Here is a 27,813-nt window from a genome sequence, read left to right as displayed (position 1 = left end):
ACACCAAATTCTTGTTGGAATGTAACAAATTCTCATAATTTATCATAAAAAAAACATGATTGCAGGCTTATTATATAACTCATAATTATTTAAAATGATTATAAGTATTTACTAAAATTTAGTTTCAATGGGGGAACTAGAAAAAGATTTAGTTCAGAATTTCCTTACAAAGTGCAGGAAGAAGAAAATCATGCTTTTCCCGCAGAACCGAATAAACGCATCTTTTCTGCAATCACAGCTTTCATAGCTTCCTTTGCAGAAGCCATAACATTGACCAGATCTTTCTGTGGATTGCTTAATGAATCCATGTAAGCTTTCCTCACCTCAGTGTTCACATTGAATTTCCTTACACCGTGTTCTATGCAAGCCTGCTTACACCATTATCAGGAACATCATTATAATGTTTCTGCCTCTGTTGCATTCACCAACTAGTATTCTTTTCAACTTCGGAATAAAGTTCAAATTCGCGTGATGTAGAAATCGTTGAACTTTACATTATTGTGACATTAAAGTCAAAATCAAAGAAAATACGTTAAAATTTTAAACGATGACCTGGAAATATGTATTTGACTATAATTTACGGTGACATGGATTAAAAAAAATGTAGTCAAACTTGTTCAGGTCATCATTTCGTTAATTTTTTTAACGATTTCTTTGATTTGAACTTTAAAGTTACAATAGTGTAAAGTTCAAGGACTTTTATATCACGAAATGAAGTTTAGGGGCCATAAATGTATTTTACCCTCGGAAAAAGTTAAAATTTAGTCTTGGTAATTCGCCTAATTTGTCATTCTAGTTCATGTACTTTAATTTTTGGGCCCTTCTGCTATAATTTTTCATAAAATCTCATTTTTGACAGAAAATTTTGCACTTGACAGACAATAGCAGCGTATTCCACACGCCGTCGCATGGTCAAAAGATTTTCTTAAAACGTGTAACGGTGTGCAGAATACACAGTGAAAGTAATTCTCTCTAGGGTCAAATTTTCTGTCAAGAGCCAAAATTTTACAAAAAGTTCTAAAAGTACCAAATTGAAGTACCAGAAACAAACTGATACACTGCGCAGGTAGCCTTTGCCTTTCAGCTTCTAAACCTTGTTTTCTGGAGTATGTACATAATAAAATCTTGAATAAAATTGAGGAACAGTACCTTGACAAGTTCTTCTGGAACTCCTGAAGCACCATGCAGCACCAGAAAAACACCTTTCTTTGAACTTAAGGCATGCAAATCCTGAAGATAGTGAGAAATATGAAGTATTATACATTGGTAGTTCAATATAATCGGAACGACAAATAGAAGTAGCAAGTTATCACTTGTGAAACTAGTTTTTGTTAAAATTAAAATGGACTCTAGCATAATGGAAGCATATTTACGTCGTTAATTTTGACAGCACTCCGAATAGTAACTAATTTAACCTTATCGATGATGATGATGATTTCAGAACAATAATAAACAGCCTTATTGCTGTTACTTGTGTTTACGGAACATCAATTACCGATGTAAAGAATTCAAGAAAATTTCAAATATAAACTACATTTAAACATATATTATGTGATGGCAATCGCAGCACAGGTTCTCAAATGAAAAAAGCCAAAACTTAACCACTATACTCGACACAATTTGTTATTTTGGCCCTTGTACTTTAATATTTGGGACATTTAGCCTTTATACTTCAGTTTTTTGCAAAATTTGGCCATGGCAGAAAAATCCGCTCTTGACAGACAGTTTTGTTCAGTGTATCATACACACTGTTAAACAATTGGAGAGAAAGATTTGACCACGTGCCAGCGCAAAATGTCTACCAACAGTACAGAGACTAAATAACATTCAGCTTTTGTTTCATTCGAAAAAAACATTCAGCTTTTGTTGGCTCTCAAACAAGAGAAACCGTGTTGTCTTTGATCGACAAGATGAAATCTAACGCACTATTCAAAATAGGACCCGTTCTTAATGCATAGGCAAATAGTTGGTGTATGAATAGTACCTTGAGCAGATCAAGCCTGAGGTTTGGACCACTAGCAGGGTACTTCCCATGTACATTTCCGATGCACACGGCTAAAGCATCTATTCTAGCTTCATCAATGAATTCTTCAGCCTGAGGTTCAAATTAAGCCCATTGTATTACTAATTCATATCAGACACATGAGTATCATTATTCAATTAGGAAGTATAATAACCTGATTAACATCAGTCAGCTTTGCTTCGTAATCCTCTACAGTCAAGTCATCTTCGGTTCCAGACAATCTCCCTAGTTCTGCTTCTACCAGCATATTTTTTGAGTGGGCCAAGGAGGTAATAAGCTTTGTGTATGATACATTATCTTTGAAAGGAAGATGTGAACCATCTACCATCACTGAATCAAACCCCTGGCATATTGGATCCATTGAAAACAAATTCAGTAATATATTTATGATGTAAAAGGGTGAAGTTGTCAATATTAAGATCACGTTGTGGTTGAACACACTTTATACAGATTTCAGGGAAACAGGAAGGTTCTTACCAAGTCAAGAGCTTCCACTAGTTCTTGCTTGGAAGCACCGTGATCAAAGTGAACAGTGATAGGAACCTGCAAAATGCAAGACTAATCATTTATCTTTTATATCAGATACATTTTGCAAAATCAACATGTTGCCAGACAAGTTAAGAGCCATATGATAATCATTTACATGCAGGATCCTACCTTTTCACCGTATAAGATCCCAAATTCCTACAGTAATATTCGTAACAATAGGATCCTAATGATGAGAATGTCTATTGTAATGGTTTAACACTTCAGCACGAGTGAACATCTGTTTCTCTCAGACACATACTCTAAATCAAGTGAGGAATTTGATTACATCTAATTGTAACCAATGACACAACTTTCAAATTGCATATTAATGTCTATCTCCTAAGCCCGTCAACTTCTCAATGATTCTTTTTAACTCTGGATACGGAGATAATGGCTTCATTAAACACTGAATCTAAAGCAAATATCATAATTCACTCCAGCTCAAATAGTTTAAAACCACAGGACCAGTATCAGGTGTGTTATGAATGACTAAGCTGGACGATGGATATAAGATTACTTTCTTATGCTCTTGAATCCTTTATTTAATTTTCTTAAACGCAAACTTCCACTTACACTAGCGTGTTCAGCAGCAGCAACACAACAAGAAACCAAGGGAATTCCTCCTTGCTTCAAGGCACCCGGATGTATCTGTAGGTAGAGCAGATAGTGGTTGTGATGTAATGATTTACAAGTATCTGAAACTCATAGCTGAGTCGAAAATTTTGAAGTATGTATTAGCCAAGATAAACTGCTAAAAATTCCTCATTTTCATTCAGACCTGTAGAATGGCAGGGCTATTTTCTTCCTCTGCTGCAGCAACAACAGCTTCAGCTCCTTCCAAATTATAAACATTGAATGCTCCAACAGCATATCCACCATTTTCTGCATTCTTTTTAAGAAAGAAATTGTTATCATCTGGAAAAACAGAGATAGACACAATTCAGTTTATATTCCTTACCTGAAGAAGCTCTTTTGTTGATGAACGTTTAGAAGGACGAGACCATGATTTCACTACTTCTGCCAATGCTTTAGTGTCACCAACATTACCTGGCAAGCAATTTCACAAGTTAGTGATCCAATTTCCAACATATGAAGAAAATGAAAGAGAGTTAGAAAATAACATAAGAATTCATTTACCAGGGAAAACAATATAGGGAACTTCTGGATGCCTACTTTCAGGACCTAGCAACCACAGAGGAACACCAGCCAGAGCTTGCCCTGCTATCTTGGCACATTTTGCTTCTAGAGCTTTTGTAGCAAGGTCTGATGAGGTTATTCCACCCTAAAACCAAAAAGAAAAGAACAGAAAAGAAAGCAGGTAAATGATCCAGAATACTGCAGAAAGAAAAGGTGCTATTTTGTCACGGATATTAGGGTTTGGATCTTATTTAGGAAGTTCAATTATTTAATATTCTATGGTTTAGAAGTTCTATTCTTTTAGGAATTTTCACTGTTTAGGAGTTCTATTATTTAGGAATCTCATTAAATGATTGTTTGGGAGATTTTCTAAATAAGAATTCTTATGAATTTAGGATCCTGGTCTATTTATAAGGAGGACCATATTCAATAAATTAATCATGAATTTTCAATAAAATCAGAATTAAGGGTGTTTAGGTGATCCCAAAGACCTGTGACGGGATCCTATTCGAGGACCCTTAATATGTTCCGACTTGTGTATATTATATGTATGCATGTAACAAATAGAGATTTATTTCATGCAGATATAAAAGAAATTCATAGAGAGAGGCTTGTTACATTCATAATCTGAAAATCAAAATAGTGAAAGATGGCGCAACATAAAATATCCTAGTAGTATAACCATAAATGTTTAACGTGAGCAACATCTGAGCTCCAAAAAATAAAAGGTAAACTCTCAACTGCTGGATAGAAATGAAATTGAACTAAGAGGTTTTGGTCAAGTAGCTTAATTTAGGTTACATTGTTGGAATTTGTGAAGAGAGGACAAACATAGTGTTGGAAGTCTTAAACATATAAATACAACATCAAAACGATAATCAACCGTATAACAATGGGAAAAGAAGAGAGTAAGAAATGAAGAAGGAAATGTTGATTAAAGCGTAACTGAAAGAAATAAAACTTGCTCATTTCAACAATCAAGCATACCTTTGCTAGAATATACCGAGGTCTTGTTGTTATCCTCTGCACAATTTCCACTAATGCAGAGCTCACTTTAAAATTGATTTCCAAACTCTCAGAAGGAGCTGGTGGACAAAATTTTAAATAAATAAGAGAAGGACATTAGATGACAGAGTTTGAGGAAAAGGTCTTCCTTTCTACAGATTATTATTTAGACTGTCAGCTTATTTTATTCATAGCAAAAACATACAGCTCATGGAAATGTTTATGTTAACCTAATCAAAAATCACCACCAGATCTTGCATGCAAAATACAAACAGAAGAAAGGAAGAATTATTCTACTTACTTTTTCCGGTGATGAGTTCACGACTAGTCATTACTAGAGTGTCCTTGCCAGCCCCAAGAAAAAGATCTGCCATCTCAGCTGCTCTTTTAATTTCATCCTCCCTCTCTTCAAGAGACTTCATGGCAAGTTTATTAACAGAAACCTGGTCAAAAGAAACAAGGAAATCCCAAACCCTGAGACTAACAATAAAAGCTTCCATTGGCAAGGAACCATCAAAATACAACATAATTAGTTGTGAACAATACTATAATTCGAACGATTAATCAACCACACAGACAACGAACTCCAAAGATCGCAGATTGAATCTTGAAGCAACAATCAAAAGAATACACACAGAATTTACCTTGGTTCGGCTTAAATGCCTACATCCAGCTACTTCACTAATCAATGGAGATTACAACAAGATTCGGAAATCGTTTCCTCTCAAGAAACTCTCGTGTTTCCCAATCCCTCGCTCTAGAAGCTTTGCTTTCCCAAATCAGTATATCCACAGTGTATACAAATGATTTCGTTAAGTTGTAAACTAATTCCCAACCTACAACCTTTATAACATAGGTTTTACAAGATTGTGAAATACCCAAAAAACCCTTACTCAAAATGTATTAACACAGTAAGACCATGCTGACTTGTATTAACACAGCAAGACCATGCTGACTTGTTGACCCACAGCCATGCTGACTTGTTGACCCACAGTCAACATCAGCACATCAGCTCGAGATAGAAAAACAACGACTCACAATCTCCACCTTGTCTTTCTGACCACCCCATCGACTAGTGAAGAAAATACGTTCAAGGACCATTGACCACCCGCCGATCTTTATCTCCTATTTCAAATCCCTCTGGTTGTTGCATATATATGACCTCATCTAGGTTTCCATGAAGAAAAGTTGTTTTAACATCTAACTGTTCTAACTCTAGGTCAAAACGAGCTACAAGAGAGAGAATCATCCTAATAGACCTATGTTTAACAACCGGTGAATAGATTTCATTAAAGTCTATACCTTCCTGTTGTGTAAACCCTTTGGCAACTAACCTAGCTTTAAACCTAGGTTTCTCTACACCGGGTATCCCTTCTTTTCTTTTAAACACCCACCTTGACCCGACCAACTTCTTATCATGAGGTTTATCCACCAAAATCCAAGTCTCATTTTTGTCAAGAGATTTTATCTCATCCTTCATTGCATTAAGCCATTGTTCCTTGTCAGACGAATTCACAGCTTCCCTATAGGTTACAGGTTCAGATTCTTGTACTTCCTTGGCAACGCTAAAGGCATAAGGTACAAGGTCCTCAAAACCATATCTAACCGGGGCCCTAGGGACTCTTCTTTCACGGTCTCTAACAAGTCTATAGCTTTGACTGGATTCAGTAGGATTACTGTCACTCACTTCTTGTTCGGTTTGACAGGTGTTTTCACTATTTTCTTCAAACTCCACCTCATTCTTAATGCTCTCAAGATTTTGAATGGATTCGGGGATACTCGGTTCTAACTGAGTTTTCTCATGGTTTTTCTGATAAGGGAAATCCATCTCATTGAACACTACATTCCTGCTCACTATGGATTTCTTATAACCAGGTTCTAGGCACCACAACTTATAACCCTTGACTCCTATAGGGTAGCCTATAAAAACACATCTTAGAGCCCGAGGTTCTAGTTTTTCCTGTCTAACGTGTGCAAAAGCCGAACAACCAAACACTCTAAGTTTTTCATAATCCTCTAGGTGATCTGACCACATTTGCATAGGTGTTTTAAAACCTATAGCAGATGATGGGCACCTATTGATTAGGTAACACGCAGTTTGCACTGCTTCAGCCCAGAAAGACTTAGGGAGACTGGATTGGATTAACATGCACCTAACTCTCTCTAGGATAGTCCTATTATACCTCTCTGCTAGGCCATTCTGCTGTGGGGTTCCAGGAACAGTGTGATGCTTGGTTATACCCGACTTCTTGCACAAAGTGATGAAATCTTTGTCAAGAAACTCCAAACCATTGTCTGTTCTCAACCTTTTGATTTTCTTTCCTGTTTGATTTTCCACAAGCACCTTCCAATCCTTGAACGTTTGCAAGGCTTCATTCTTGTGAGCCAGAATATAAACCCATACACTTCTAGAGTAATCATCGATGAGGGTCATAAAATAGGTCCTCCCACCATGAGACTTGGTTCTTATTGGCCCCCATAGGTCAGAGTGAATGTATTCAAGAATGTCCTAGGTTCTATGGGTTGCTGACTTAGGAAACTTGACTTTACTAGACTTCCCTAAGACACAGTTCTCACAGAAATCTATTTTTCCTATGTGATCTTTACCAAAACAGCCCTGTTTCTTAAGTTCATGTAAACCTACTTCACTCACGTGACCTAGTCTGAGGTGCCAAAGAGTGGTTCTATCTGTCTTAGACTCGGTGAGATTTGCTGCAGAGACTAACACAGTACTACCTAAGAGAGTGTACAGGCCATTACTCATGGTACCTTTCATAACAACTAAGGATCCTCTAGCTATTCTTATGATACCCCCTTCGGCTCTATAATTGTATCCTTGTTTATCAAGCGTGCCCAAAGAAATTAAATTTCTTTTCAGTTCTGGCACATACCTCACACCGGACATAATCCTTTCTTGGCCATCGAACATCTTCAGCCTGATGGAGCCTTGACCCAGTACCTTGCACAACATATTGTTGCCTAGAAGAACCCTCCCACCTTCTTCTTGAAATTCTTCAAACCACGTCCTGTTGGGAGTCATATGGAAAGTACACCCGCTGTCCAGGATCCAGTCGGTGTTTGGATCTTTATCAGAGACAGCGAGAACTTCAGCGCTCTCATACCCTTCTTCTACTACGGCGGCTTCGCCCTGATCTTGAGGTTGGCCTTGACTCTTCTTCCTCTCAGGACAATTTTTTCTGAAATGTCCTTTATGGCAATGGAAACACTTGTAGACTTTGCTTTCTTTATTGCTTGAGGATGGAGTCTTGGACCTTTTTCCGTTCTTGTTCTTTGGCTTGTGAGAGTCCTTTTTCTCAGACCTTCCACGAACAAGCAAACCTTCCGCAGCTTCAGTGTTGGTGCTGGCCTCAATCTGCTTTGACTTTAGAGCCATAAGAACTTCTTCCAGGCTTAGTGTTTCTCTTGCGTACTTCATTGTTTCAACGAAGTGACTGAAAGAATGGGGTAAAGAATTCAAGATCATTATGGCCTGATCTTCGTCTTCAATCTTTACCTCTATGTTCTCTAGGTCAATTATGATCTTTGAGAAATCATCAAGATAGTCTTCGACTGGCTTGTCCTCGTTCATCTTGAAGCCGAAAAGTCTTCCTTTCAGATAAACTCGATTGGTGAGCGTCTTCGTCATGTACAACTGTTCAAGCTTGAGCCAAACCCCAGCAGCTGAGGTTTCCTTTGAGACTTCTCTAAGCACCTTGTCCCCGAGATACAAGACGATCGTACTGTAAGCCAATTCAAGAAGATCTTCTTTCTCCTCCTTCGTCATTGTCGCCGGAAGTTCCTTCTCGCCCTTCAGAGCCTTCGCAACCTTCATCTGGACCAAGATTGCTTTCATCCTCTGTCTCCATAGCGCAAAGTCACCCTTGCCGTTGAAGCGCTCGATCTCGATCTTCGTGAAGCCCATTAATCTGTCTTGATTAGCTCTGATACCAATTGTGAACAATACTATACTTCGAACGATTAATCAACCACACAGACAACGAACTTCAAAGATCGCAGATTGGATCTTGAAGCAACAATCAAAAGAATACACACAGAATTTACCATGGTTCGGCTTAAATGCCTACATCCAGCTACTTCACTAATCAATGGAGATTACAACAAGATTCGGAAATCGTTTCCTCTCAAGAAACTCTCGTGTTTCCCAATCCCTCGCTCTAGAAGCTTTGCTTTCCCAAATCAGTATATCCACAGTGTATACAAATGATTTCGTTAAGTTGTAAACTAATTCCCAACCTACAACCTTTATAACATAGGTTTTACAAGATTGTGAAATACCCAAAAAACCCTTACTCAAAATGTATTAACACAGTAAGACCATGCTGACTTGTATTAACACAGCAAGACCATGCTGACTTGTATTAACACAGCAAGACCATGCTGACTTATTGACCCACAGCCATGCTGACTTGTTGACCCACAGTCAACATCAGCACATCAGTTCGAGATAGAAAAACAACGACTCACATTAGTAATTGCATTGTGTAGCCGAAATTAACACACAAAACAATAACAAAGAGAGAGAATATGCATCTGGATCACCTCAATAATTCTTAAAATGTTGCCACATTGTATTTTAAGTTCTTCAACCTGTGAATCATGACTCAAGAAATGTCAATCACAGGGTGTCATTATCAATGAACTATGATGAAACAACGAAAGCACAGTCGACTCATTCCACCTGTTTGGTTGTTTTGGGAACATATGATCCCACAACTATGAGTCCACCTCTCAGGTATTTGTTTATTCCTAGATCTTTAGGCAGTATGGGAGCTTTAGGAATAATTCCAATTCGCGAAGAAACAAAACTAGCAGCAGTCCGGCATAAGAACGACTTGCCCTTCAATTCTGCCTGCTCAATATGGAAGATAAAAAATTACAAATTTCTTCACTAATTTAGACTAAAATGACGAGTAATTAAGAAAAATTATATATATAAGAAAGTTTTGCCTGGATCATTCCAGCAGCAAAAACAGCCATGTCTCTTTCACTTGCTGCATTGACTATACATGTTGACCCCTGGTTCAGCAAATAAAAACAAAAGCATCAAAGTCTAGGCAAAAGAGCAAATTCATAAAGACATGGTTTTCACTTCACATAAAGTAAACATAATTAGAAAACCTCGGATGTTGCACTTTTAATTATATTAAACTCATGGAATAGATATTTCATTTTTTTCCAGAATAATCTAAAAGTCAACCAAATACTTTAAGGAATGGGGGCAAGGAAGATGAAACATATAACAAAAAGAAAAATGTGAAATGTGAAATGAAGATGCTTTTCGTTAACGAGTCAAACAGCCTCTCCTTTTCATCATTGATATTTGAACCATGTCGAATAAATTTCATAAGACTGCACAATCACAGTAGGGACAAGTATAATATAAATATAAGACTAGCACTAGTATCCACACTATCTTGAATAGGACGCTTATGGTCAAACCAAGTTGCCGCGTTATGGCATCAAAAGTGTAATCAAATTGAGGGAGGGAACTAAACAAGCATAAACATAAAGAGAGCACAAAATATTTGACAACAAGATAAGAGGTACAAAAATATTGCCTCAACAAGATATTTGACGCACACAGTGCCAATTATCTATACCTTCTTCAAGCTGCAAAGAAGCTCACAAACAGCATTTGGTCCACCTTTCCTTAGAAGTTCGATGGATATAGATGCAACAGTATTAGCTTGAATACGGCCTTTTGTCTTCTCTTCGACCCACTAAAGTTTCATAAGAAATCACAAAAATCACTAACCAAATCAACATTCTTTCAACTAAATATCATAATGAGAAAGGGTAGACCTCTCTAAGATTGGAAGATTTATAGCCAAAAGAAGCATCTTTGGCAAACTCTGTGTCTCCTGCTGGGAAAAGCCTACAGATACAGTTGTCTTCTTCATGTTAAAACGCAGGAATTCGATCAACAAAATTATGATTTAAAAATGGAACCAATACCGGTCAGAATCTGCAACATAGTGTACATCTTTGATAGTGTAACGGCCTCCTTGAAGAAAAAAGGGACAGATGATCCATGCGTCGACCTCACCAAGTACCGAAACAACAGCATCAGCTTCCTACACAAATCGTGTATTCTTTTTTCAAGCTTTGGTTAATATAAGTTTTCAAGGTGTTCTTAACAATTATAACACTACTTGAGGGCTTCAGTGCTTGCCTCTGGAAAATGACCTCGTAGTGTTGAATCACCTCTCAAAACCACAGTATATTCAGTCTTCTCAACCAATTTAGCTGCACTAGTGAGGTTCTGAGTGATATCTTTTATCAGCGCACTGGCCTGTAAACAATCAACCATTTGCTCAAAACCACAAGTTTCCTTTGATCAAAGTTTACCACCTCGAAGACAAGTGTGAATTCTTAACCAACAAATTATTTACCTTTGCTGGTAAGAAACAAACTTTAAGAATTGAATAAGGCTTATATTGGGAAAAAACTATTTACCTTCTCAGAACTTAAAGCCCTAGAGTTAGTCAGAATGAAAAAGCATGTAGGTTTCTTCCTGAACTGCAGAACTAGTGATTCAACACTCCTGAAATGAGAAGAAAAAAAAGTTAATAGTTGCAAAAAATAAGAGAAAGAAGTCTGATGTGTAAATATCAAAGTGTAAAGGGTTTTTAATTTATAGGGAAGGGTTTTAAGAACTAAGAATATATAACAAGTGATGGCAATTGAACAACTTGCTTCAAAGTTTTAGAATATTATAATAGTAAGTCTATCTCATATTATTTACACATCCATTTTGTGAAGCAGTTATATAACAAAAGGAAGATACCATTCTGTCAATACTTCAATGTCATGAACAGTTTGAGTTCCAGTTGGATCATCATCCAGAACAACCAATGTCTTAGAATTGCTCTGACACAGTCTACGGATATCGTCAGTGGGATCCACAGGCCACTCAGATGGAAGAGATTGCAAAATAGTTTCTTTCTTAAGAATGGGAAGTTTTCCTTCAACCCTAACACCTGTAAGTGTCTCATACACCTATACAAATATTAAAAGTTGTTATCATTATAGCAAGCAACTGTTCAATTCCAATCACTTATATTAATTAACATAATGATACATTATATATAGCTAATATCCCATACCTTAACTACACCAGCATCGTCTTGCCTACCCCAGCCAGCAGCAGAGCCTGCTCAATAATGAAGCTTAAGTCTCATGTACACGAAAATCCATATGGAATAAAAAAATATAAAGAAACTGACTTGAGTAGATAATTAAGTGCATGAGAATTATATTGTGGAAAAGCATGGGCCATTTATCATATGCACGACAGTCAAATGCTTTTCCTAACATCATACTGTTACAAAAACAATCTTCTCCATGTCCATGGTATTGTTTATTTTTCATAATTCGTGAAAGCAACACAAATACAATTGATAATATTTTGGAAAAGTTTTAATTGCTTTTTCATTATCTTGGGTCACTGGAAATAATAACTAGCATCTGAAAATTGCTCAAAATTTGGGGTTAGTATCTTACAAATATAGAAATTGGATCTAGTCAGCAATCAACTTTTACAAATCTCCATCTGGAAATGTCAAAGTTTTGACATTTTTAGCATGATATGCTTTCTACCAACATGGAGTTACTAACAAGAATCTTTTTGAGCTGGTACGCTTTTACAAAAATTGCTCAATGATGACAATAAGTTGCTCCCTACCCTATATTTTGGACCTTTGAACTCTTTTTCTATTATATAGTTGGGAGGGGGAATTTTTTTGGCAAGTCATGGAGATTGAACCCATGACCCCCTACCTTAACTAGTTTAAGGTAATACCACTAGACCAAAGGCTAGTGGATGAGCTTTGATCTCTAACTTAATGTTTACCAATGAGAATCAAGTTACTGCTTCACCCAATAGAATTTATTAGCTGTCTTGAGAAGTATATAGAGAATGGGCCACAAATGGAGACATTTCGGATTCATAATACATCTGGGCCTAAGCAAATGAGGGTCTACATAGGAAAGTAGAAAAGAGAGCAGCAGGGCTAGGAGGAGAACCTGGGTTCTGTTGGTTACATGTAGGGGTATTATTATTAGAAGGAAAAAGTTAGTTATAACCTATATGGTGAACTTGTTAGGTCATGTAAAGGGTAAATTACATACGTGGTGTACAACCTTTACCCCAAATCACACTTTGGTGTACAACCAAAATTTTGTCACACTAAACCGTACGAACTTTAGGTGACCTCCCACTAAAGTGTACAACCGGTTTTTATGACCGGTCAACGATGGTGAACTGTGCTACATCATCATTTTTCAATTATAAAATAAAACAAAAATGGGACCCAAAAAACTTTATGAGGACCGTCTTGCTCAATTATCTCGGTGCAACCAAATGGGAATAACAGTGACCTTACCTTCCCATTTCCAATCACAAACAAATCAGTCTCTGTTGCTGGAATTGTGCAAGCACAGCACAGGTTCAACAATAGAAAGAGAATCTGAACTGAGAAACAATCAATCTCTGATTCGAATTTCTCTTCAAAACGGAGAGATCGCGTAACCTTGAACAAACACAGATTAAGAAAACAAAATAGAAACAAAAACAGAAATTGGAAGGAAATATTGAAACAAATTGAAATGGGTGAGAGAGAAAGTGAAAGGGGGGAAGTGAAAATTCAGGAAATAGAAAGAAAAAGGTGAGACGAGAAAGAGAGGCGTGTGATGCGGGGTAAAAGAGACTAGAGTCACACAGAGAACATGACAGAAGAGTCCCTTCACCTTCTTCTTACTCAAGAACAACTACAGATTCAACACTATAAGCTTCTTTCCAGGCGGCAACAAATGCGGTGGTGTCGTCAGTTTCTCCGTCGCCGACAGCGCCATACGATGTAACATCGAAAACACACTCCGACGACGATTCGAATTTCCAGGATCATTCGGGTACGGGTCAGAAGGAATCGAAGGATTCGTCGGAGGAGGAGAAGGATTAAATTAAGCAAGGGTTGAAGGAATTGGGGATTGAGATTCATCAGAAGAACGAGAACATGACTGGTTTTTAGGTTTATGATAATGAAATCTTCCGTGTACATTGTCTGAATTTGGAAGAATGATTATTAAAATTGATAGGGAGATTAGTAGTAATCGATGAACAAGCTCCATTGATAGAGAATTTGGGGAAGTTGAGGTTTTTGAGAGTTTGGAGGAAGAAGAAGAGAGAAATGGGGAAAGGGGTTGAAGGAAGAAGATGAGGGTATTTTAGTCATTTTCTAAAGAGTGGCTCTTATTTTTTTAATTCTATAATTAAAAATGCTGACGTGGCATAGTGGGAGGTTACCTGAAGTTCGTACGGTTTAGTGTGACAAAATTTTGGTTGTACACCAAAGTGTGATTTGGGGTAAAGGTTGTACACCACGTATGTAATTTACCCGTCATGTAAATGAAATTGATAACGAATTGATTTGTATAAGTATAAATAGAAAAATATGAGGATAAAATAAAGCTATAAAGAGACATGCAATTTAGGTGAAAAACACTGCAAGGAAAAACAACGAGACACTGAAAAATAACTCCAATAAATAATGGGGACACAAAAACTCTCTCAAGCACACCTAAAAGATCCATCTCTTCAAAACGTTAGTATCTACTTTTTTATACTAAATCAAAATTGATTTTCAAATATAGTGAAACCATATCAATTTTACCCTCTAGCAAAAACTAATCTAAGATAATGAAAGTAGCCACTCTAGACTCAGTAGTCAATATGTGACCATTCCTAACGTGTTCCACTAGATATACTATCTAGTAGCTCATTTTCTTTCTGGCTAATGAAAGCTCAAAACTAACCACTGGCTTCAGCCTGCCAAAGTCACATGAAGTGCAACTAAAAAAGAGCCACGCAGACAAAGAAAAAGAAAAAATATAGAAAAAGAAGACTGGAAAAATATGAGCCACGAAGAAGGCTACTAGACCTGCCAGGAAAAGTTGGTGTGCAACAGTTGAAATAAGGAGTGGAACCTTGCGAATGGAGCATTCTCGAGAAACAATGCCCTAAAAATGTTGAGAAACTCTTTTAATAGTTTAATCATGAATATTTAACTAGTATAGAAACTGTTTTAACAAGAATCAGGAATTATAAAATCTTTTCTAAATTGAAACAAAACAGAGAATAAGAATCAATCAGACCAGATCCTTCACAAAGATATCAAGTGCAGAGTATGGGGTGTAGTCATTGTCCAACATGTGTGGAACACGATTCTCAAACATCCTGCAAAAGTAACAACTACATATTGTAAGTCAAAAATCTGACAGCTGTCCAAAAATAATCATAGAGGCTTAGTTAAACAATATAGAGTAAAATTGAGAACATTTGGTGGTAATGGTTTTTTGACTGTTTATCATTTGTGGCTGCTTAGGAAGAAGTAATTCTTTTTTGTCAAATCATTTTATCTGCCTGGAAAAAATAAATATCATTGTTTCTCATTTCTTTATGAAAAAAGGCACTATATTATATGCTCTTACGAAATCATAAAATCACAGGAGGAATTTTGTGAACTGGAAGTGTTAAATTAAGCATTTTTTATGGCATGAATCTGCAACTTCAGGTTCTGGTTCCTTTCATTGTAGATTCCGGTTCTCGTAAAAATAAACATACCCAATTGGCCTGCAAATGAACACCATCATCTACCCAAAAGACGAGAACTATCTAGTTTTACTTATCGTTTCTAAGAAATCCTACTCCTTTTGACTATATTTTAGAATAGGATTAAATGCCAATTTGGTTTACGGGATGTGTATTCGATCCGTAAGTGATAAACTATCAACTCAGTCCATTGACTTGTCCATTTATAGTCTAACTAGGTTGTTCAAGGGGAAAAAAATACTAACACATGATTTTCTCGAGCCAATGAACAAATACAAACAATAATGAGTGAGTCAATGAAACAAACTGGTCTTTTTCACACTTTATGGAACAAATTGATATTTAGTCCTTTGAAACATGACAGAATTTTGAGAGAAAAATGTTGATAAAGTTCATGTCTGGTAAAATACATCTAAAACTTTGAGATTCATGAGCAGAAAAGATTTTTTTTTTCAAACAAATGAAAAGGAAAAAAAATAAATAAATAAGAAGATTCATAGATAAAAATAAAAATGTAACCAAAATAAGCACACCAAAAATGTCAGGTGCAAATTAAGGACCTCCAGCTACCATACTAGATTTCTTTCCAACCTCCAAGCTCCACACCTCCCACCCTTTTTCTTTTGTGTTAACCACAGGTATCCTCAATGAGATACTCTTGTGCAGGGGCTCAGTCACAGGTAAGAATCCTTACCCCTCCCTACGGATGTGTTTCTTGGGATGGCACCTAATATCTCTTCCCACAAACTTAGTAGCCAACTGTCAAGGAACCAATTGAACTAAAAGCTTAAGCCAATAGTTAAGGCCAAAGAATAGCTTTTATTATTATCTCTAGCACAAGCCCATCTTACCATATGTTGAAATTTTATCAACAAATATGGTTGTGAGGATTCGACCACTTGGTCTAAGGGGCTCTGATACCACGTCAAGGAACCAATTGAACTAAAAGCTTAAGCTGATAGTTAAGGCCCAAGAATAGCTTTTATTATTATCTCTAACACCAACTAAGCCACAACCAGTAGGTTCCCACCCTCTTCTTTTATCCTCACTCTCTCTTTGACTCCCTTTCAATCTTTTGCAATTGCAATTCATTTTGACTTTACCAGCCATTCTTATGAAGAAAATGTATCAAAATGTATCAAATAATGCACACACACATATATAATAAAAGAAATTCATTCAAGGTTTTCCTATAATCAGCTAAACAAATCAGATCAACCACAGAAAAAGAAAAAATGAGGATTTCAGTGATCATGGCACAAACCAGGATGTCCCCCCACTATTTGTAATGAAATCAAAAAGCACTCTTGTATTGAGACCTAATCGAGCTCCAAATGCCATTGCCTCAGCTGCTGCAGCAATGTGAACGCCAGCAAGCAACTGATTGATCATCTTCACACCACTGAAAAATGATGTTTCAAAAGCACAAAAATCTTAAAACTGAGACCTGCGATCATAAATCTAACTACAAATTTAATGTGATTTCCTAGTTCATACAATGATGTGAAAATACCTTCCAGCTCCACAACCTCCTTTGATGACATAGAGCTTCTCGCTTAATGCTGTGCATCATTAAAAATCAGGATAATAGTCATATAAATTTCACAAACTGAATACAGGAAACTAGAAATTGTACAAGTATATTACCTGAGAGGATTGAACCAGCAGATCTGAGAGCTTCATCAGCACCAGAAGCTATTATCTGAATATGTATCAAATTTCTGTTAGAATACAATTACCAAAACCGATATTTTAAGTAAAGGTGTTAATCCCAGACCGTAAGTGTTCCATCTGCAGCCCTCTTAACACCACCAGAAACAGGAGCATCCACCAATTTCAAATCTTTGCTCGCAACTATGACATTTTATTATGGCATTAGATTAGAACTTAGAAAATGGAAAAAAAAGCATATCACGTGTAACCTGAGCAAAGCACATCGTAAAACAAAAAGTAATATGGTTTAGTAAGAACAATTATTAATAGTTTATTTGTCAGCTTACTTTCTGGAAGTCACATAGTGTGACCTATACATTGCGCCCTCAGTGTTCAATGATATTCAAAGACATCACATTAGCATACATCTCATCACTTCAATGCTAAAATGTTCAGAGAGCTACTCTCGGTAGGGATCAAACAACATCGGGTAATTAATTCTAATGTGAAAATAGCATGATAAATATGATGAAATTTTTAACTGGAATATTTGATCATGTTAATATGTAGTCTTTCACCTGCTTAGAACAAGCATACTAGACATAGCATCAAAAAAAAAGATTTTTTTTCCAATAAAAGAAAAGAGGCGAAATAAGAAAGAATATACAGAATAGAACTACATGCTTAGCAAATTGCAACATAACTACACTGCAGTGAATAGCTATCTAAAAAACAGATAATAAATGTAGAACATACTTTGCAAACGTCGCTCCAGTTGGGCCACAAATCCAGGAGATACAGTGGATGAAAGGATAATAGAAGATCCAGGTGAAAGTGCTGAAAAAAGTGAGCATGAAACGAAGTCAGTGAAATCTGCCAAAACATAGATGTTGTGCTGTGGATAGTACCTGAAACTGCGCCCTGATCTCCATATAATACACTCTCAGCTTGAGCTTCATTTGTGACCATGAGAACAAGTACATCAACATCTGTAGAGGAAAATATAACACAAAATATCACCTGTCAAGAAATAACTAAATCACAACTCTGTAACGAAATTCTACCTATTTACAAGAACAAAGTTTCCCTGCTAATAGGATTACAATATCAATTATACATATAAAGATGAAGAATCATAATAATGCAAAGATGTCTTAGAAAGAGACATGAAATTAGAGAAGATTGTTTTGTCCATTAATATCAGCAGATAAAAAATGTGAGCAAATTTGGACGAGGACATCTATTTCATTTGAAGATGCTTGAATTCGAAACATCAATTACTCGGACACAGTAAAATAAAGTTCACATCGTACACTAAAACAATCCCAGAGGTCATCTGATTGGGACATCCACAAGCAATTATAATGCCAGTTGTTGATTAATACAAAGTAACATGGTTACCGAAGCTACAACTTCTTTAAATGCATGACACAGTCCCACACGCAGTCTTGTTCACTCTTAAATATTCTAGCTGAATTAAATTCCTGACCCTCAAATTTTTTTTTTTTTTTTTTGAGAGAACAAATGATTCCTCTGATCGCATTTTTACCAACTTTTGCTTTATAATTAGTATATGTAAACACCCAAAGGAAACTGTTGGATGTTCAGGGAATACATGTGATACTTGCCAAAGTAAAGACTTGTTTTTTTGCCTTGACTCACCTTTAGACACTTCTGCTGGAGAATATCCAATCAAGCCACCAGCATCAGCAAATCGAGTTAGAGTTGGTTTATATACCTGACACCCAAGAAAGATACATTCAGTACAAATAAGCAAAAGCTATTTGAGCTTCCAATTAAACACATAAAAAACTATTACAAGAGTGAGAAAAAAAATTCCATGAACTGCAAAAACTGAGGCAAAGATACACTTATGTGTATAAATATAAAAATTGACATGTGAAATGCACATGTGCACTTCTAAAAAAAACTTGCAGTATATTAGACTTCTTAGGCCATTGGTAATAGCTGGCAGGATTCTGATAGTTCAAACAAGCACATGAATGCATCCATTATCTTAAGTCCAATGAACCCAAGGAAAATCAGTTCCTGTAGTAGGAATGATGATGATATATGAACCCTGTAAAATAGGCATATAAATCACCATTTTCTAAATTTTTATCTATAGTAGACTGCGTATAAAGATAATATGTAAAAATTCTGACTATTATAAAAGGAAAAGTAATAATGCTTGTCCTTTTATCTAGCCTCGAGATTAAATTTTCTCCTTCAGCAGCATATAACAAGAGTTTGAGAATTTACATCAAAACCAATTACGCAGAAATTTGATTTCAGCAAGTGAGTTGCCATGCCAAATCCCATTGCTCCAAGACCAATGAAACCAATTCGTTTAACAGCAGCAGATCTTGAAGTAATTTGGTGTGCCAGCTCTACAGGGTTGTACGCCTCTGCACTGGCAGCATCTTCAATTTTGACTCTAAATACTTCTTCCCAAATCTGAAAGAGAGTTGTACAGTATACATATTAGCAAAAGCAGCTGGTAAGATGATTTTTCTTTGTAAAACAGATGAAGGGCAATTCAAAATTTCAAAAAGAAACAGGGTAAAAGATGGGAGGAGCAACCTTGACCAATGTTGTATTATCACCATCTCCACGAGCATATGTAGACCCTGCAAAGGAAACATTTACCAACCAAGGACTTAGTGATTGTATTAATTCAACAATTAGCACAAAAGATTGTGGCTTTACCAAGAATAAGTTGTTGATGAGCAACAGCTAAAAGTGGAACAGGAAATATAAGCGATTTGGCCATATCCACAACGGCACCCTAAAAGTTGAAATATTCCGTGATCCAGTTAATGTCATAATAAAATGGAATGAAAAATTATGACTAAAAAATGCAAACTTAATCCATTTATTTCTCAAAAGCATTTTAAACATAGTAAACTAAATAAAAAATTCATGGAATTTCTGTAAGGTCTTCAGGTCAAAATCTAGCCAAAAGTAAAGTTTTCATTAGCTATATGTAGAAACTTCAACTCGATCATGTGGATTCAAGCCAAATTATATGAAAGATATTGGGATATTGGCATGCTAATATTTAAATGAAAAAGATGATTAAATTCAAGAATTTACATGAAAACCTCTACATATTAAATCAATTTACATCAATGTAATGTTTTATAACCAGATTAATTGCCAATTCAGCGTGATAAAACAGAGCATATGAGATTGACCAATATTTTATTTAAGAAAAAAATTATATATTGAGGACCGGAGACAAGCAACTTATCCTACTATTCAATTCAACACCAAATCAAAGAACCAAGTAGAAAATATAGTTTTCAAGGGCCCAAACACATTGGCACCTCCTATACTTCAGTCACCCAAATTACAGGCAAGTAAAAGTTTAGCTTTTGAAAACCATTCATTTCAGCAAAAGAAATCACAATGCCGTAGCAACCCAAAGCATGCATAAGCTCAAAATATCAAGTATTGAGTGCAACAAAACTTAAAAGCATATGTGGCAATGTATCTTACTAAATCTTGGACCAATTGACTGAGAAAATGAGGCATATCATTGCCTCTCAATAGTTGAGGCACATGATTCTTGAAAACCCTGCATTCACAAAATAAATCCTGATTCACAAACCCATAAAAACAGATGAGGAATTAAAAAGAGCAGAGAAGATTGAGAACTATTACATCAGAAGTAGCCATCAAAATAAAAAAGTGAGCAAAAGAAGTAATGAGAATGATTTAATGATAATAATTGTCATATGATCAATATATTAGCTTAATTTGTAGAGATTTCCTACCAAACTTGTAATGCTATCGTTCAATTCCTGAATTATATCAGCACTGAAATGTGAAAAGAAAAAAAAAACACATCCAAAATTTTATTTCATTTTTTAAAAAGGAATAAGGGATATGATCATGGCAGGCAGCAGATGATGATTATGGAGGTGGCAATGGAAAAAAAATGATGACGAAAATGACAATTTTAGACATCGATGAAATGGAAGCTTATAAGTTATACGGCAGTAGTGTGAAGAAACTGCTATCCAAATTTTTTGCCAAGTAGACCAAGAATTTATAAGTTTGCAGTTTTCTGAAGTTAAAGCATGAGAGCTATGTATGAACCCTGCATGAAGTGACATCCTGACTTATTGAGCATATGAAAATTACAGATCTCAAGTATTTAACAGATAAATCTGTTAATAAAACATTTCCCTGAGACAACCTAAGGTAGGAAAAAGCAGCAAAACCGTTCTGTTAACTGGAATTAGTTATAATGTTACTGCATAATGAAAATGGCATTTATATGTCAATATTATTAGCATTCAATAACATTTTTTTACAGCTAGTTCCTTATAGAAACAACTCCCTTTTCATAGAGTGACGAAGAATGATATGGTCTTTGATAGAACGAGTGGAATGTGAAATTATAGTCAATATCACTCAGAGAAGCTCACATGTTACATCAAAATTAACCCCAAAAATGTTCCTATGAAATTCTCCAATTATCATACATGCAGTAACAGTCAAATTGCAGAAAGACAGAAAAGCTGATGTTGTTACTTTAGTCTTCAAAATCTGCAAAAAATCCTAATCTTCCACCTCTCTACGCATATAAAAGTTACCATTTTCCTATCCTTCATGTGATACATAATCCTAATTGGAGTGAGTCAACAATCTATTGCAAGTACGAAGATTAATAAAACATTAGTTTAACAGCCATCTTTTATTCTGATTACTTATAAAGATTAACATAAAAGTGATAAGAGGCAAAAGCTCTTGACTCATATGCTATATGGTCTATAGATGCTATTGGTTACTCAAAACCTATGTTTGTGTGTGTGTATGTGCAGAGAGAGAGAGAGAGTGGATGTGAGTTTTGTTTCAACTTTGTTATGGTATGTTTTATGTTTGTTGGACATTTCTTGAAGAGATCTAAATTTAAGCTAAATGGTTTCTCTTTTTGAAATAGAAAATAAATAATCAAAAACAATGATATAGAAACTATTTCAACTATACAGTGACAACCAGCAATGGAACTCTATTGAAATAATAACAAGTTAACAACAATCACCAAATAATAACAGCTTCACCCAATACATGTGAGCTAGCTGTAACCCACTAAAGAATTTTGATGAAATCAATAAGAACTAAGTTTACATAGTATTTTGGTCTAACCTGGATTCAGTTTTTCATGTTCAATTTCTATTTTGGAAGTTAAGGTTTACTACCTTTTAAGGAATGCAGATGCATTCTTCCTATCCTATTTAAAATCGATTAAGGATTTTCCTAATTTGGGATTCTTAATTAGTATTCAGATAAGTTATCAGTCCATAAATATCTATATGATTTTGTTAATCTTAATCCTGCAATTGATGTTATTGATTCAATTTTTCATGTGCAGTTTCTATTTTGAAAGTTTAGGTTTACTACCTTTTAAAGAATTTAAGTTTATTATCATTTAGGAATTTCTTTTCTTAGTATGACTATTTTGAAAGTCGCATTCTTCCTATCCTATTTAACATTGGTTAAGAATTTTCCTCATTTGGAATTCTTAATCCTACTAGTAGTAAGATAATTTATCGGTCCATAAATATCTATATGGTTTTGTAATTATTAAGAGTAAAGAATTGATATTTGGATATCGAGATCTCAACAGAATTTTTCATAGCTAGCTTAAGTTAAGCTTAGTTTTCTCTGCTCTGCATTACATTTACAAGATCAATTTTGGATATTTTCATGGATGCTTTTACTTGAACATCGAAGCACCAAAAATATTTGCGTGTAGAAGAGAATAGCATAATGCTCTCACCATGAATTTCCAGCAGCATTGGAAATGATGTCATAGACTATCCATGGATGAACTCCAGCTTGCGAACCAAGTGAAATAGCCTCCACTGAAGCAAGAAGATGAATGCCCTCAAGCAACTCATTGACCATTTTAGTTTTACTGTAAACAAAAAACAAAATCTTAGACTACATACTTTTTTCTTAAATTTTTAAGTAAGAGGAACTTAATACCAAACAATATTTTTTATACATCTCCTATATAAATTAGTCCCCTTCAAAAACTCGTGTTGCTTCAAGAAACAATAACGTAAAAACACCTATAACGAAGGAAAACGCGTAACATAATCGTGATAAGAAGATTGCAAAAAGAAAAGCAAGCGAACCTTGCAGCACCAACTTCACCTTCAAAAATGTATAGCTTTTCCGACATTGCTATCAAACAAACAATAAGAATTTGATTTAGAATATGCAAACAAAATAAGGTATGATGCTAATTGCCATTATAGGATAATCATAAACTATAAGATTACCTGAGAGAACAGGATGTGCCTTAGCAATGGCTTCTGATGGCCCAGAGGAAGTAATCTAGATAATGAAGAAAAAAATAGTCAGGATCCTTCAAGCCATCAAGGAAATGACAAACTGCGATTTTCCACCCATTAGCAAGCAAAGAAAATAAAGATAACCATGGCAGGACGTAAGAGACAAAAGTTACCATGATTTTTCCATTTAAAACCTCAGACACTCCCTTTGATACATATGCATCTACTAAATGAGCTATAACACCATCCTCTGCAAGATAAACAAACATGCAATTTTTTTATCTTTTCCAATGATTTTATTATTATTTTTAAAATAGTGAGAAAAAATACAATGATGAAATTATTAGTATAAAAAGGAACAACCGATGTTTCAATACCAAGTTTCAGTTGATAAATGATAAATAATCTTATGATTGCGGATAAATAACTCCATAGATCAACAGTCCTTTTCATGCTTATAGGATATGAAAAATTCAAGCACAAAAAGAGATGCTTGAGGATGCGATGAAGAATTGAATACTCATTATTGACGACTCCTGCTAGCACCTTGATACCTGAACCCTAGAGTAGTATATAATGTTCCATATGTGGGCGCTTATGGAGCTATCATCCAGATTTTTTACTAAAGTTAAGGATGCATTTTTATAAAATGAAGTGGGCGTTCATAATTTGATTTCAGATTTCTAAGGTTGTATACACATGGAAACTGTAATATATGCAGCAGGCAAATATAATTTGCAGTCAGAGATAAATAAAGCAGAGAAATAAAGAATCAAACATCTCAATAAAGTAGTCACTGAAACCTAATTTAAGAAATTAAAGTTTGAGACACTTTCCTTTGAAGCTGTTACTATATGAGTAAGACAACATTAACAAATAAATTACCAGCAAGACGTTTCTCTAGATTTTGGATATGCCTTGGCAGAATAGTCGAGCGCAAGATGATGGTTGCTCCTTTCTGCAAACCTACATACCAACGTAATACAAAATATAAACAAGAATAAAACTAACATAATGTATCAAAGACAACTTTACACAGACCTTTCAAGATGCCCTGTTGACCAAATATTACATCATTGATTTGATCCACATGAGAAATTAAAACAATCAAAGCTGCAACATCTGCACACCAGATATAGAACCCAATTATAAATAACTAAATAAATAACAGTTATTGGAACAGTTCAAAACAGCCAATTTGCATGTTCTGCATCATTTCAATGTTTATTCACTCAGATGTAAATTCACATAATGTGGAACTTTAGAGGTCAACATTTAGTTGTTTCTCAAATACTTGTGTTCCTTTAACCACCTATTTACATGCAAAGCTGTTTGCATCACTAATGTATATGTAACAGCTATTTTTTGGCCGTCACTGGTGTAATGTGGCTTTTAAATTGCATATTTTTGCAATCTACTTCATGTTAAGCTTCCGCCATATCTTGTACATCTCCAGTCACTATTTTTGCATATGCTGGAACCTTTCCAAAAGTTATACTACATGAAATAATTTGATAGCATTAAGAATAATACAATTAAAAAATGAAGTAGAGCACACATAGATGCCTTAGACGCGAGTAAATTTTGGCTTCGATGCAGCATTTGTTGTGAAAACATTTTGTTTATTCTATATTGATTAGGGATTCAATATGATGTACTGATTTGTTACAACTACAATTTCCTTATCTTTTCATAAATAATTCTCTTACTCTTTCATAATTTTTACTTATTGAAAGTGAGCTTTATAGTAGAAGATCACCTTCTTATCTTTTGACAAATGTATTCTCTAACTTTTACAGGAAAGAAAAAAAAAAAGTGGCAAGCATTGACCATTCCTCTATTGCACAAAACTGTAACCAAAATTGTGACCTAAACAATGACTTAGTTCTATGGCTTCTACAAAAAACAAAGGATGTAGAAAACCAGAAGGCATCAGATAGAAGCACCAAACAATAAGCAGGATCTTGCTTAAGCGAAAACCAATTAAACGACAAATAAAAAATAATGTTGCATTAATTACAGACAACGTTATAACATATGTTGGAATTATAGTTGCTGAAAAAAGAGGAATCCTGCATAGATTAACTATAAAGGGCGGGGGCAAGCCTTCCCCTGCCAATTTTTTTTGTCAAGAGGCCGCTCCTAAGACTCGAACCCATGACCTCTCGGTCACACGACAACAACGTTTACCGTTGAGCCAAGGCTCGCCCTCTCCTGCATAGCTTAACTATAAAAATAAATATTTAACAATAGAATGACATGCAAGCATTAGATATTTTACCTTCTCCAACATCAGCTGGACTGCTGGACTCGGTTCCACCCATAGTTAAAAACTCACTGAGCAGAACTCTCTCTATCTACAAAAATGAGGTAGTGGTAGTTAAACATCACTATTCACTCAAATTAATACAGTAAGTAGTAGTTGAGCTTCATTATGAGTTTTCCTCCCTCCATTTAACTTAACTATCCGTTAATCATCTTATAGAAAATGATATACAAATGATAGTTGCATAATGCAAAACTCATCCTATAAGAAGTGTTTGAGCTCAAGTATAAATTGGCAGTGTACAATTACAAATCTTTGATACACTATGAGGAGACTTCAAAAATGCTAAATGGTGCTTTAACTAAATCACAAATTAAGTGTACACAACTATAATGGCTGCATAGATGCACTATGCTTTTGTTGATAAGATATAGCATCATGACTAATAGTAGTAGAAGGTGTTTTTGTCGAAAAATGTCTTTCATTTCATATAAACAAAGACCTAGCAAAATAAATTAGATTACATGGCCGGCTAACAGCTACTTTTAGTGCTATCCAAATTCCAAAGAAAAGTAGATATGAGGCAATGGATCTGGATACTCCAAACTTATGTTACACGGACAAGGAGATGGAAACGGACATGTACACACAAACGGACACGGAAACGTTATTTCTAAAACATAACCTTCATAAAATAGCCTACAAACGAAAATGGACACGGACATGAAACACAGAAACACTACTAACTAGAAGTGTCCGTGCAACATAATAGCTCCAAACGCTACTGAAACCGCGGCCACTGGTTCCCAGTCCAGTAGAGCGGCATGAAAACATCAAGCCGGGGTCTAAAGTTTCCTTTCTTTCCTTACATTAACAATTTACAGCTTCGTCACCAACAATTTTCACCTAAAATGTTACCATTCAGGCCGAAAATTTAACTTTTCTGGAAAAAAAGGGACATTCTTATTAAATTTTCTGAAAAAAAAAGGACATTCTTTGCATAATAAGCTACAGACATCATAATAAGCATAGAGAAAGAAAAACTTATACAATAGAATGACTCTATTACAATTCCAACACAATATATCCAATGCATATTCCCAGTCTTATGAAGTGATAAAAAAGCAAAAGGAAATTGAATTGCAAAAAAAAAGAATCACTGCAACATTTCAATCAAAAAGATGAAAGGAAATGCATGTTTTCTCAGCAACAAAGACAACTTCAGAATCCCAAAGAATTCGATTTGGGCTCAGTAGACAAGGATTTTACAAGTATTAATCGCAATTACGAACAATATGGAAGTAAAATAAAATGAAAACCTCGAAAGCCTTGACTTTGTAGCCAGAGCGAAGGAGAGAAGCCGCCATTTCCAAGCTCAAGTGATCCAATCCCATAAATCCGACAGAAGAAGTAGAATGAATTCCTTCAGACGCCATTTCGGGAGTCCAATACAGTTGGTGTTTAATTTTATTAACAGTGAAGATTGAAGAACTCTCTTTCTCAGAGATGAATGAGGAAGAAGACGACCATGTATAACATAACAAAGAATCTGCAAACTCCCCATTTGTGGGTCCTACTGCTGACTAGGAAATCTCATATTAAAACGTTTTTTGGGATATGCACTCAACCAAAGCCGATTTTGCCACGTTACCTTCTTGGTTTCCTTTTCTCCCTTTCATTTAGTTTACCTTTTAAAAAAAAATTTCATATATTTAACCAATTAATACTCACCTCTTAAATTGTTTAAGATAGATTTCGAGTTCGAATTTTTGCATATTGAAAGTTTTAATTAAAAAATAATACTTTAAATTTGGAATTAATTCGATGATTTTAAGTGTAAATTAAAAGTTTAAAGTAATTTTTAAAAGATTATATAAAGATGGAGGACCAAACTGAATATTTACCAGATTTGGATATATATATTCAAATTTCGCGGGAGGTGGGGATTATCCTTTTCCTTTTTCTGTTTTTTTTTCTTTTCTCTGTTCGTTCATCGTTTTTCGAACGTTTCTTCATTGTTTCTTTGATTTACGAATATTCGACCGTCCGAATCACTTGAAATTTAAAACATAGCATCCTTATACATAGATCTAAGTCCTAACCGAAGAGTTTTTGAGTTTTGGAAACGTTTGGAGGGAAAACGTCTTAGACAGAATTTAGAGAATAATCGATCGGGTCAATTAGTAGCCAAGGTAAGTAACTATCAACTATATTTTGAGTTTTATGTATATAGATATGTTTGACATAAAGGATACCTAAT

General features: G+C 35.3%; 1 protein-coding gene across 2 annotated transcripts; it reads right to left on the bottom strand.

The window, feature by feature from the left end:
* Positions 1–38: 38 nt before the first annotated feature.
* Positions 39–27,071, bottom strand: LOC136202525 (uncharacterized). 2 transcript variants are annotated; one of them, XM_065993206.1, is made up of 42 exons: positions 26,873–27,071; positions 25,569–25,644; positions 24,329–24,409; positions 24,173–24,253; positions 23,461–23,537; positions 23,276–23,330; positions 23,129–23,177; positions 22,768–22,905; positions 20,478–20,556; positions 19,686–19,764; positions 19,560–19,606; positions 19,239–19,433; positions 18,639–18,714; positions 17,885–17,965; positions 17,733–17,813; positions 17,101–17,177; positions 16,971–17,025; positions 16,837–16,885; positions 16,588–16,725; positions 14,867–14,948; positions 14,653–14,731; positions 11,821–11,867; positions 11,502–11,713; positions 11,171–11,258; positions 10,887–11,006; positions 10,670–10,788; positions 10,517–10,589; positions 10,315–10,434; positions 9,662–9,730; positions 9,393–9,563; positions 9,254–9,301; positions 4,995–5,136; positions 4,676–4,773; positions 3,689–3,833; positions 3,510–3,598; positions 3,330–3,440; positions 3,125–3,199; positions 2,501–2,566; positions 2,178–2,366; positions 1,985–2,095; positions 1,150–1,230; positions 39–368 (listed from the first exon to the last, which is right to left on the bottom strand). In XM_065993206.1, exons 1-42 carry the CDS (start codon positions 26,987–26,989, stop codon positions 189–191), a joined length of 4,146 nt encoding a protein of 1,381 aa, XP_065849278.1. In that variant the 5' UTR covers positions 26,990–27,071; the 3' UTR covers positions 39–188. The 2 variants fall into 2 exon arrangements, with proteins under 2 accessions (XP_065849278.1, XP_065849277.1); XM_065993205.1 differs by having other exon boundaries at positions 3,125–3,205; positions 3,336–3,440.
* Positions 27,072–27,813: the final 742 nt, after the last annotated feature.

This window comes from Euphorbia lathyris, chromosome 8 (assembly GCF_963576675.1).
Source record: "Euphorbia lathyris chromosome 8, ddEupLath1.1, whole genome shotgun sequence".
Taxonomy (NCBI): Eukaryota; Viridiplantae; Streptophyta; class Magnoliopsida; order Malpighiales; family Euphorbiaceae; genus Euphorbia; species Euphorbia lathyris.
Note: the sequence above shows the minus strand (reverse complement) of the source record. Positions and strands in the feature narration are given on the sequence as shown.